At 38.9% G+C, this 13,440-nt stretch overlaps 1 protein-coding gene across 3 annotated transcripts in view; it reads right to left on the reverse strand.

Moving 5' to 3' along the window:
• Positions 1-7,944: 7,944 nt before the first annotated feature.
• The window catches only part of LOC116716216 (noelin-2-like), a 37,668-nt gene continuing 32,172 nt past the window's right edge, over positions 7,945-13,440 (reverse strand). For 2 of the 3 annotated variants that reach the window (XM_032557117.1, XM_032557119.1), the window contains 2 exons: positions 9,947-10,166; positions 7,947-8,080 (listed from right to left, as the gene is read on the reverse strand). In XM_032557117.1, coding sequence (XP_032413008.1) covers positions 7,962-8,080; positions 9,947-10,166 — 339 coding nt within the window. In that variant the 3' untranslated portion in view covers positions 7,947-7,961. Of the gene's footprint in view, positions 8,081-9,946; positions 10,167-13,440 lie in introns of all 3 variants that reach the window. The other variant, XM_032557118.1, reaches the window with a different exon arrangement.

Consider the following 13,440-nt stretch of genomic DNA (forward strand, 5'->3'; position numbering starts at 1 on the left):
AGTCACAGTGGGGAAATTCATTTGTTACAGCAGCACAATAACAAAATATACCCCGTCGAATATAAAAATATCTAAAAATATACATGTAAACAGCCACAGTATATAGTAATAAAGTATCTACAGATGAAATACAATTTTAATTAAATAGAAACATGGAAAAATCAACAGGGCCTAAATCATTTAAATTATTATTAAGTCATAATGACCTTTCTCCTAATCATCTTTGACCTCATTAGTTTTTCATATTAATCTTTGATCAAATGTTTTCCTCAACCCTGCACTTCTGAGCAAAGCAACAAAGCTGCTTTTCCACTGGCAGCCAACTCAATATTTGGAAGCACCTTAATATTTGTCTACGTTCAGTCTCTCCACTGCCATCGCTAAAACTACAGACAAAGTACAATTCTAAAACAGAGCAGTAAATCAACGTCAAAGCTTCTCCTTCTGTTTGCTGATTGGCCTTGTAGAAAATCAACTGGAGACAATTCGAGTGAAGGGGAGAAAGCCCAGACTGTGCCAGAAGGCTGTAGTGTTTTGCTCTCTTCCTTCATCTCTGATCCTATCAACAGAGAAACCTTGACAGATCACAAAATGCCCACACTTTAGAAGATGTCCTCAAATACTGCGACAGATGTTGGCCGGCCTCAGAGAGTGAGAGTAAATCATGCAAACACACCCACACAAACACACACCCCGTCATACTTTAAAGACCTAATAAAGATTTCATAAATATCAAGCTGGGATCGTGTGCCGACACTGTAGTCATGGATACCCAAGAATCTGTGAAATGGACATTTACTCATTTTGACTCACACATCGTGCATGTGTGTATCTAAGTGTGTGTGCAGACAGTGGGTTGGCAATGCTAAAAGGAGTCCTAACACTTCAGATCTGCTGGGAAAACAATAATAAAATATTTGGAAGAGAAATTGCAGCCATCATACTGCCGTCCAGGTACAGTATAAGTCGCAACAGCTTTCTCAACTTGAGGACAAATGTTATCAAAGGTGCATTATGTTTATCACAAGCCACAAACAGCATTTACATTATGTATCTATTGGTTTTGGTTTTCTGAGAGCACAGAAAATGCAGGTGATGTGATTTTTGTAAGTGTGCAGCTTAGAAACTGCTGTCTGGTTGTCCGCCATTTTGCCATTCCAAATTATTAAATTATCTGTCTGTGTGGAAACTGTTAAATATATTATCGACTTTCGGAAAAGGGTATTGATTTCTAATTCAGTCAAAATTAATAAAGCTTCTGTTCCCTGATTGGCCGGTAGAAAATCTACCTGAGAAATCCAGCTCAATGGGAGAAAACCCAGACTGAGCAGTGAAGGGAGTTAAGAATCGAGTTGTGTAGGAAGGTAATGGCCAGGATGCCTCACCAACAAAACTCTTCAACAATCCATGGTCTTGAAGCATACATATTCATACTCAACTGTGAAATTTAGATCATTCTATGGATTATTTTATGCTTTATTTGTCACATACTTATGGTGTTGATGTATAAAAAAAATACACGTCAATGACACAATGCAATCTGCTGGGTTTCCTTGGCTAAAAACTTTTTAAGCTAATTTTAATAATTAACTAGGAGTTGATAACTATAATCAATTCAAATGTCTTTTTTCTGAAGTGCCTCAAGAGGACATTTAGTGTGATTTCATAAATAAAATGAATTGAATTAAAAAATCCTAATGAATTAAATCTGGCTTCTTAATCTTCATACTGAACTTTGCCATCATGTATCATTTCATAGATTTTATTAATTTATCTGTATTTATTTGTTCTGTTTTTACTTTTAGTAGTTTTAGTGTACTTTAGTTTAGTTTGAGTTGAGAGTTACTAGGGTAGTGTTACTTTGAGTATTTTACTGGATGGTCGAATTATTGTTGTTTTTGTTCGTAAACTTGTATTTTGGAGAGAAGTTAGTATTTTATTCCATACATGTTGCATCTCACTGTTCAGAAAAAGGAAAATGCTGGACTTACTATAACTAAACTTTTGTCATGCAGTTATGTATTAACTGTCAGGATCTGTGTTTTTCTGTGTTTATTTAGAGTTTTCTGTGTCCTTAAGTCTCTTCGTTGTCCTGTCCTCCCCTTGATTGTTCCCAGGTGTGTCTCGTCTCTGTGATTACCCTCCCGTGTATTTAACTCCACCTGTGTTCTTTGTTCCTCGTTGGGTCCTCGTCGAAGGTGCGCTCTGTCTTCCGTGTTTCAGTTTTGTTAACGATTGCTACCGGCGTCGAGCCCTGGCTTCAGCTCGGCCGTGCGGCCCATTCCTGGACTGTGTTCCCATCATTAAAAACATCATTTTCATCTTACCTGGGTCTACCGCGTCTGCCTCACCAACCCTCGCCACACCTCATGACATTAACAATAACTGAGACCGAACTATTTGACTATTATTTTCTTGATGATCAAGTGGTGCCCCGACTTAGTCAAAGCACAAGAATGAACAAAATGTATCATGTTTTATTAGGCCACATTAAAGGTTAACATAACCATCAGCACAAAAACAGTCTTAAAGATAGAAAAAAACTGTTAGCGGAAGTTGAGATCTTTTTAGATTTTCATTGTGTTATATATAGAACACATACAAGTAACAAATCCTGCATTTTTATAAGCTCTACTTGTTTCGTTGCCAGAATGCCGCACCCTGAATAGAGAACATACATTATACATCAATAACCATCAAGATGGAAGATGAGGAAAGAAGATCCAAACAGACATCAGAAATGTGAAGGACCTTACACCAGTGAACTGGAACTAAACGGGTCATGCAACTGGAATACTGATGCTTTGCATGGTTCCCTCCCATTACAGGGAAAGTTCACATAGCACGGGTAAGCGTGGCAATATAAATCACACCTGGCAACTGGGAGACAGTCGCCTTGACAACTAGATAAATATGCGCTGCCTGAACAGACTGTTTTGTTGTGTCTGTGTGTGCATCCGTTAGAGGCGACTGAAGCTTGTAAAGAGTGAAAACAAAGTGCACAACAAAGTCATGCTGGAAATAAGACAGAGAAAATACATTAAGGAGAATGTCGAGCCTCCCAACCATGTGACCGTAGACATCATCATTTACTATGATGCTGGCTTCTACAAAGATTTCTTAAACCAGACCTAAAAAATATTTTATCAAGGTCATCCATCTTTATTACTTTATGTACGTTTTTATATGGTTTCAAAAAAAGCAGTACCTAAGATTTCCTTTTCTTTTGACTGTGCCTACAGTTCCTTTGTGTCCATAAAAACTTGGGTTCAAGGAAATAAAAGGAACCCAGACATCCTGCTCACAATCCAACCCTGGCCAAGAAGGGATATACAGCTGAAGCCAGATATTTACATACACCGTGTTCCAAATTATTATGCAAGTGATATTTTCTCAGATTTTCCTAAATGGTCAATGCAAATGATGGTCAGTATAATTTTCAAGTCATGAACTATTACAGTGTAAATCTAATTTTACTGAACAAAGCTCCCCATGAGAACAGTATTTTCTTCAAAAATAAAAAACTCCGAATGCAAAATGTTCCAAATTATTATGAACAGCAGATTTTCTAAACATTTTATGGATTATAAAGAACTGCAAACGGTCATTCTGTGAATGTGCAGCATTAAGTGTTCACATGTACTAAAATCAAAATCTATTTCAATCAGAACCATCTTAACAGACCGAGTTCCATGTTAACTTTGGACCTTCTTTGATATCACAGCACAATTCTTGATCCATTGAACTTGTGAGTTTGTGGAAAGTTTCTGCTTGAATTTCTTTGCAGGATGTCAGAAAACCTTCCCAGAGCTGCTGGTTTGATATGAACTGCATTCCATCCACAGATCTTCTGCTTGAAGAAACTCCAAAGGTTCTCAATAGGGTTGAGGTCAGAGGTCAGAGGAGGATGGTGACCACACCATGAGTTTTTCCCCTTTTATGCCCATAGCAGCCAATGACACAGTGGTATTCCTTGCAGCATGAGATGGTGCAATGTCATGGATGAAGATGATTTTGCTACTGAACCATGAACCTTCTTTTTGAACCATGAAAGAAAGTGATCAGTCAGAAAGTCCATCTACTTTGCTGAGGTCATTTTCACACCTTCATGGACTCTGAAGGGGCCGACCAATGATTCTCTCCCCATGATTTTGGCCCAAAAAATGACTCCACCACCTCCTTGCTGACGTCACAGCTGTGTTGGGATGTTGTGGCCATCCACCACCAATCCACTACTTGTACAGTAGTCATCAGTGAACAAGTCTGTTTGAAAATTAATCTTCATGTACAGCAGGGCCCACTGAGAACGTTTCTGCTTGTGAGCTCTGGTTAGGGGCCCAATAGTAGGTTGATGCACCTCAAGCCTCTGGAGGATCCTCCAATTTGAGGGTCCAGAGGCTCCAGCAGCTTCAAATAACTGTTTGCTGCTTTGTAAGGACATTTTAACAGCTGCTCTCTTCATCCTGTGAATTTGTCTAACAGAAACCTTCCTCATTCTGCCTTTATCTGTACAAACCCATCTTTGTTCTGAATCAGCCACAAATCTCTTCACAGTACGATAACGCTTCAGTTTTTGTTAAATATCTAATGTTTTCATACCTTGTCATACGGCACTACATTATCTGATCATTTTTGTCAGCAGACAGATCCTTTCTCTCTCCCATATTGCTTGAAACCTGTGGCCTGTTTAATAATATGGAACATCCTTCTTAAGTAGATTTCCTTTAATTGAGTTAACCAGATAAACTAATCAGCCAGTTCTGATTCAAAGAGCCCTGACAAACAATACCATCTATAAATTTAATAGCACAACAAAAAATTTAATCTTTATGACACTTAAATCCAATTTGCATAATAATTTGGAACACGGTGTATACTGTATAAAAAGCCACACAACATTTTCTCCTCATTGTCTGACATTAAATCTAACAAAAGCTTTGTAGTTTAAGGTTAGATAGAAATTATATATATATATATATATATATATATATATATATATATATATATATATATATATATATATATACACTGCTCAAAAAAATAAAGGGAACACTTAAACAACACAATATAACTCCAAGTAAATCAAACTTCTGTGAAATCAAACTGTCCACTTAGGAAGCAACACTGATTGACAATCAATTTCACCTGCTGTTGTGCAAATGGAATAGACAACAGGTGGAAATTATTGGCAATTAGCAAGACACACTCAATAAAGGAGTGGTTCTGCAGTTGGGACCACAGACCACTTCTCAGTACCTATGCTGTCTGGCTGATGTTTTGGTCAGTTTTGAATGTTGGTGATGCTTTCACACTCGTGGTAGCATGAGACGACTCCACAACCCACACAAGTGGCTCAGGTAGTGCAGCTCATCCAGGATGGCACATCAATGCGAGCTGTGGCAAGAAGGTTTTGCTGTGTCTGTCAGCGTAGTGTCCAGAGGCTGGAGGCGCTACCAGGAGACAGGCCAGTACACCAGGAGACGTGGAGGAGGCCGTAGGAGGGCAACAACCCAGCAGCAGGACCGCTACCTCCGCCTTTGTGCAAGAAGGAACAGGAGGAGCACTGCCAGAGCCCTGCAAAATGACCTCCAGCAGGCCACAAATGTGCATGTGTCTGCACAAACGGTTAGAAACCGACTCCATGAGGATGGTATGAGGGCCCGACGTCCACAGATGGGGGTTGTGCTCACAGCCCAACACCGTGCAGGACGCTTGGCATTTGCCAGAGAACACCAGGATTGGCAAATTCGCCACTGGCGCCTTGTGCTCTTCACAGATGAAAGCAGGTTCACACTGAGAACATGTGACAGACGTGACAGAGTCTGGAGACGCCGTGGAGAGTGGTCTGCTGCCTGCAACATCCTTCAGCATGACCGGTTTGGCAGTGGGTCAGTAATGGTGTGGGGGTGGCATTTCTTTGGAGGGCCGCACAGCCCTCCATGTGCTCACCAGAGGTAGCCTGACTGCCATTAGGTTACCGAGATGAGATCCTCAGACCCCTTGTGAGACCATATGCCGGTGCGGTTGGCCCTGGGTTCCTCCTAATGCAGGGCAATGCTAGACCTCATGTGGCTGGAGTGTGTCAGCAGTTCCTGCAAGATGAAGGCATTGAAGCTATGGACTGGCCAGCCCGTTCCCCAGACCTGAATCCGATTGAGCACATCTGGGACATCATGTCTCGCTCCATCCACCAACGTCACGTTGCACCACAGACTGTCCAGGAGTTGGCGGATGCTTTAGTCCAGGTCTGGGAGGAGATCCCTCAGGAGACCATCCGCCACCTCATCAGGAGCAGGCCCAGGCGTTGTAGGGAGGTCATACAGGCACGTGGAGGCCACACACAATACTGAGCCTCATTTTGACTTGTTTTAAGGACATTACATTAAAGTTGGATCAGCGTGTAGTGTTATTTCACTTTAATTTTGTGTGTGGCTCCAAATCCAGGCCTCCATTGGTTAATAAATTTGATTTCCATTGATGATTTTTGTGTGATTTTGTTGTCAGCACATTCAACTTTGTACAGAACAAAGTATTCAATGAGAATATTTCTTTCATTCAGATCTAGGATGTGTTATTTGAGTGTTCCCTTTATTTTTTTGAGCAGTGTATATATAAACTCTGTTTGCTAGACTTCAGAATAACGAGAGAACATTTTGTATAACTTTTTTAAAGTCTTATTCCTATATCCAAATATAAGAGCATTAACTTAATTGTTTAGTTGCTTTTAAACTCCCATCCTGACTCAACTCAAAATGTTAATTAAATCACATCCCAATTTTGATCACTTTCAAAAATAAAAGATGAGAATATGGAGTTTCAAAACAAAATAACCCATTGTCCACGACCACATCTTTAGATTCTGTCAATCAACACCACAAAGAGGACTGGTTCCAACTGGAAAGAAGCTCAACTTTGCCAAGAATGCAGCTTTTACTTTCATTATACAAGAACTAGTGCATCTAGAGCTCCATGAACTACAGTTAACCCCCAAAGTATAGGGACCCTACAATGTTTTCCTTTTCTACATCCTCAAATTTCTTCATGCTAGTTAGCCTCTAAATTCTTTAAAAATGACTGCGTTTTTGTTTCTAAATCCATTAACGCTCCAGTCAACTTAGAAACTCAATATCTCACTTGAAGTACGTTTTTTGAAATTATGGTAAAATTTGGGATTACAAACAGTATTTTTAACAACAATTCCAAAAACTCCTGTTGTAAAAACTCTGTAAATCACCCACATTTGGGGATGTATATTTTAAAGCTGGATGTCACATAAAATGCTTCCATCACAGAAAACTAGAGGTGATAAATGGGCCCCAATTTTCTTAATTTTAGTGGATCAGTTATTAATCGATTGATATTTACATGTGAAGCCATTCTTATCTATACCACAGCAAAGATCTGAAAGTCAACTACTGTCCTCTTCTGTTGACAGACAGACCCTCCCACCAGGTTTATTATCTGCATGTTTACAATTTCACCCCACTGTTGGCAGCTCAGAGACTTTGTTCCTAAATTTAACAACATTTCAGAGAAAAAAAAACTGAATTGGCCAAAATGTGAATCAACAAGTCAGGCTTTTTAAAGATGGATAATCGGCGATCAGCCAGAAAACTGAAATTGGTGCGCTCCTACAGAAAACACAAGTATATTTACACACATCCAGCTTTAGATATTTTGGTTATCTGGTTTCCATAAATTAATAATGCAAGATGCATTAAACTGAAAAAAGTTTAAAAAAGGCAATCCAAAAATAATTGTGATTTTATTTTGTCCACTGGATTGTCTCAAAATCTGACTGGGTAACAATGCCAATACCAAAACTCTTGAATTTTACTTTATGACAATTATACAATTATACTTTATGAATCATGATTATGAACTGTGAAATCAATTCTGGGTTACCACATATAAGATTTAAATTCTTATTCAGTCTTTTTGTAACAGTTGATCTTTGGACTTCATGCACCTACCCTGCTGTCAGAGCTGGGAATCATGGCGTCAGTCATCCAGGAGCCAAAGCGGGACCCTGACGATTTCACAGTGATCGGGTTGCTAACTGCAGTCAGGCGACCACAACCTGAAAGATCCCAGAAAATGTTAATTGTATGTTTTACAAAAAAGACAAATGAATGAAATGGAAGTTCCCAGTTAATTCATATGGAGTCATCAACTGCTAATTTATCACCCTTTTTATAAAATCTTTCTCAAAAATAAACATTGTTTCTGAGGAATTTATATGTGCTTCTGATGTATAATTGTGCTGCAGTATTAATCCAGCTAAACAAAACTGTAACCTTAAAGTGGCACCAAACTCTTATTTGAAATTTACCCCAACTTTTTTCCTTCTCCAAACAGAATCCCTGAACTTGTGTTTCTGTCTTGACAAACTGTCTTGCAAAGGTCGTGATGTACTTTAAGGGGGAAGTATGATGTATTTTCCAGGCACGTAGTGTCTTTTTATAGCAGAATAATGTAAATATATTAGCTTCCGATGTTATAAAAAAAGATGTATATCCAAAATGACTTAAAAGAAATTTGACTTTGCAATTTAACATCTTGAAATTGACCTTTTTGTCCATAAGAAGCTCTTGGTCTTTCTGAAACTTTGCCTTCAGTACATCAAAGTCTTACCATTAACCCATATACAATATTCATAGGAGCAATGCGATAAAAAGTAGTTAAACTACTTTACTAAAGCTTTGTGAAATAGCAGATGCACAGTTTCACAAAGCTATTTGCTCATTGCTGCTGCCGCTAGTCTGAAGGAGTTGAGTGGGGGAGGTTTGGGGAACGATATGGGGGAGTTTCTCTGTGAGGTGGAAGCTCGGCTTGGAGCATGTGCTTGGTGGCAACCATTTGGCACCACCATATACTGTAGTTCCCAAGGGAGACTAAAGGATTTCTCAAACATGCAAGAAAGAGTCAAAGCAAAACTCCACATATGTTTTTGATGAGCGAACATTATATTATGATGTAAAGCTCAAAAGCGTTGATTGTACACAACACTCCCCATTTACAGTTATTGACTCCGAGGAGCTAAATACAAACGTATGCCACATCTTTAAAATAATGCATTGAAAAAGGAGCACATTTTGAAATATTCCTTCCACTTAACTTTGTGTTGGAGGTGGATAAAATTCCAATAACAAATGTAAAGAAATTAAAAGCATAAATGCTTTTCGGCACTGTCTGACCTTGTGAGAGTTTCACTGCTTCAGGCTTCCAGAGCAGCTGCTTAACATCTTTTTCAACACATTTATTTGGTGTCTGATCTTTGTAGCACACAGAGGGTAGAGACAGCCTTCAGACATACCTGAGCTCAGTGAATGCAGGACAATCTGACAAACGGCTCACTGCCGTAAGTTGGAACTCTATATTTACTCTGCAGCCTGGAGTTCAAGAAAGTGAAGGAGCACAAATCTCCAAATGTCAAACTGATCTTTCAAGACTACATCACATTTTGTTGCTAATTAATATCTTTTTATTTAATGGTGCTGTCATTTCCTCTCTGAAGCAATTAGAAGGTTATGCTGCACCAAAAAAGGACCTGACAGCATAGCTGTGATGTACAATCTTCACATCTATGTTTAAGCTCTAAGATTTAACATGCTGGTCATTTCTGAGAGATGATCCGTTTGTGGACATTTTAAAAAAATCAACTCTAAACTGATGTAATAACGGCTGGAATATGTGATTTTTTTTAATGTCTTTATTTGTTCTACTCACCACTTGGATCATTTGTTATAGTCAGCCCTTTATGCCTTTTCCATTTACTCTGTGTTGTGTTTTTAAATTAAATGTCACAAAATTCGCAGGCAATCAGTAAATGCATAGCCGTCCTAACTGGCATTACTCTCCTGCCAAATTAGAAAATACAAGCCCTGGGATTTCTTTTAAAGTCAGCCCCAGCAACACATTTTCTTTATGACCCTGTAACACATACCCAGTTTGTTCATGCAGCTGTGCAGCCTGGTCTCCAGCAGCAACACCCTTTGCTGAAGTTCTTCATAGTCATATGCTCCAACCTCCTCCTGAATGGCTGTCAGGATGATCGATAGGTTGAGCAGCTCCATTCGCAAGGTGGCCAGCATCTGCAAGTCCAATCTGTACTGCTCCACCACCGACAACAGGGGCCGCAGCTGAGACATCTGGCCCTTTAACTCCTGGTGGTGCACAAGAGATGGAAAATGGGACAAGTTACAGAAACTGAGCAGCAGAGGGGCATAACTTAGCAACTGATCTACAGGAAGTTCAAGGTGAAAAAAGTGGCATTTGCAGTACTCTTGTTATCAGCTAACATGCTTGTTATTTTTCCTCCCCAAAGGCTGAGAAGCGTAAACAGTAAGAGGGTGTAGAGAATGGTGGATATCCAAGGATCAGATTTGTCCTGCAGGCATTTTCCCCTCACCTCACCAAAAACTACTGGATTGTCATCAGTATATCAGTCATCTCTGCATCATCACTGTCCAGAAAACAGCAGCTCATCTTTTAGTTGATGTAAAAGAACCATGGAGTGATTAATTTTGGATTCTTCATGCAGAAGAAAGCTGAAAATGAACCCACAGCTTTAAGAATGCAAAATGACTGATCTTCCCATGTAGCCAAAGTGTGACACACTGGTAAAGACATTTTGCATCAATTTGGCACAAGGTCCAATAGTTTTATTAAAGTGAAAAATGTTTATATATATATATATATATATATATATATATATATATATATATATATATATATATATATATATATATACTGCATGTATATACAGTACATATATATGTGTGTGTGTGGGGGGGGGGAGGTGTGGGGGTGTGAGGGGGGGTGTTTGGGGGCAGAGGGGGGGGGGGGGGGTGTCTGTGTGTGTAGCTAAAAAAGCACAACAGCCCTTAAAACCCAATTAAAACAGCCAAATTAGCAGCTGTTTCCATACCTCTTCATTTTAATGTGATTCCACAGTGAGATGATAAAAGTGTGGTTTTAATATAATAAAATGGTTTTATTTTCCTAATCACTGTCTCTCAGCTTAACTCTCATCCGCTCACACACTCAGACCATCATGTGGTCAGAATGTAAACAGTAATTAGCTGCCTGGCATTGCCATCTTTTAAACTTCGTAATGAGAAAACCTTCTGACTTAATAAGACACATCCATTTGTTGACTCGGGGTGATTTTGTTGAAGCTCAGTACTGCCCAGATTCTCACTGTCAGCTCATCTTAATAGAGACACAGAGAAGAGTAACAGATTTGATTGTTTGAATGACTGGAAATTGTTTGACACTAGCCTGGTCATTGCCTTTCTGTGCAACTTTCCTCAAAAATATTCTCACTTACAGCAGATCCAACAGTTAGGAGTTTGTTTTTCATGGAGCAATGAGAAACATTGTTTCATACTGGCAGCCCCTCTGAAGAGTCAAAGGTGTGTTAGTCATGAAAAGTATTTAGTTTGTGTAATGTGTATTTTGCCTGTTAATATGTTTATTTGGCATAAACTTAAAGTAGCAAATAAATGGAAACATTATAAAATGATTACTTACATCTTTGTGTTTTAGCTCTTAGGGTGGTAATATGAGAATTTCAGTGCGACAATGAGTGGAATGTACCTTTAAAGGCATTAAAGCTAAAAAATCATCAGTAAGTTTCCTCTTTGTTTGGAGAAGCATGCTGCAGTTTCAATTAAGATCAAACTTAATATATAAGCTTCTATTTTGTATTTTATTAGTTTCTACATCTGACTGCAGAGGAGTTTGTGTCTCAGTGATGAACCTCGTCACTAATCACAACAATAAGCAGTAGAAGTTCAGTTAAAAATTTTGTGAAGCTTGGCTAAAACCTATTTACTTTCACAAATGTGTTTACTTGAGCAAAATATATTTTTTTAAACATTCTCTCTCTTCTGTTATTCATGACTTTATTTTACACACATTTAACTGCTGAGACACTGTGAGTCATGTTTTTTTCTGCTTCCATATTAAGACCTTTTAGCTCTCCTTGGAGATGAGCTAAAACTAAAGAAAGAAAATGTGAGGATGGGGAAAAAAAATCACATTACCAAATGCAAAGCCCCCCAGAACATGCTGGAGGGAATACACGTTCCATCTGGCCTGGGAACACTTCAAAATCCCACAGAAGGAGATGGAAAATGTACCGGAAAAGAATATGCAGGGGCTGGACTACAGTTTGCTCTGACCCAGATAAAAAGCATAAAGCTTTGTGATTTAAATTTTATAACTCACAGCAGATGAATCAGGAACCAGAAAGAAATCTGACTTTAGTCTACAAACAGCTTAATGAACATCAGTATTGGTATAAATTATATATAGGAAGTAACTGTGTGTTACTGCAGAAGGATGAAGGGTTAATATTGTGTGCTAGTAAGATTATGCAGATGCCTCTTTGTCTTTAAATTTCTGCACAGCAGTTAGCTGTGTGGAGAAAGGATTCTGAGTTCATATTCAAAACAAAAGGGAGTTTAAAAGACGTTTCAGTGGGAAGACAAAGGCGTCATTTTCTCCGAACAGCAAAACTCCCACACACAAATAAACACAGCGACAAATCATGGAAAGACATTTACCAATCAGTCTAAGTCCTACTGTTCCCACAGCAGTTATGCTCACTAACTGTTGTGGGAACAGTTATGCTCACTGTTTCCCTCCACTCTATCAAGTTTAAAATATTTTCAGCCCAATTTTTTTCATGTCATTCATTGCCTTTTTTTCTTTCTGTTTATTGTTCTGACCTCCAGCTCTTCAATCGCTTCCTCTGTGGTGTAGAAATACTGTTTAGTTATTGATAAACCTACTCTAGTTGGGCATAAATATTCAGCCGTTCTGCCACATGGTGCGAAGGCAAAAAGCTTATGACTGAACCCTCCTCAGCCCCAGGAGCATCAAGCACATATGCATATGCACACAAACACAGACAAGCTGCATAAAGTAACCAAGGACAGACCCCCTGGTTTTTAGATGATGCTTGGCAAGAGATGAAAGGCAAATGGATTTAAGGGAAGGCAGCAATAAGCTATATTTGGGGAATTAAGGGCGAGTTGTGTGTCTGTTACGTTACTCCTGCTGTGGGGACTTAACTTTGTTTATATAATCACTATGTAGGTCTCTCCTCCTGCTTGGAGCTAAAATTTAAAGACCTGTGATGCAAATTATCACACTTCTGAGGCTGAACATGCTCCAGTGTTGCACTAAGGGTTATGGAAAGAAACCATCATTAAATTGGCCATATTATGTAAAATTGACTTTTTTGAGATTCACGACAAGTGACAATATTGTGCTCTCACCAGGTCCCTCTTGAAAATAAGATCCAGATCTCAATGGGGTCTACCTGGTTAAATAAAGGAAATAAACAAAAATAAAACACACCTAAGTGCTGCCTTGATTCTTTCATGCAGGTTTGAGAAATCCTTGAATCTCCCCTCTAAGAGTCTGTAT

The sequence above is a fragment of the Xiphophorus hellerii genome, chromosome 24 (assembly GCF_003331165.1).
Source record: "Xiphophorus hellerii strain 12219 chromosome 24, Xiphophorus_hellerii-4.1, whole genome shotgun sequence".
Lineage (NCBI taxonomy): Eukaryota > Metazoa > Chordata > Actinopteri > Cyprinodontiformes > Poeciliidae > Xiphophorus > Xiphophorus hellerii.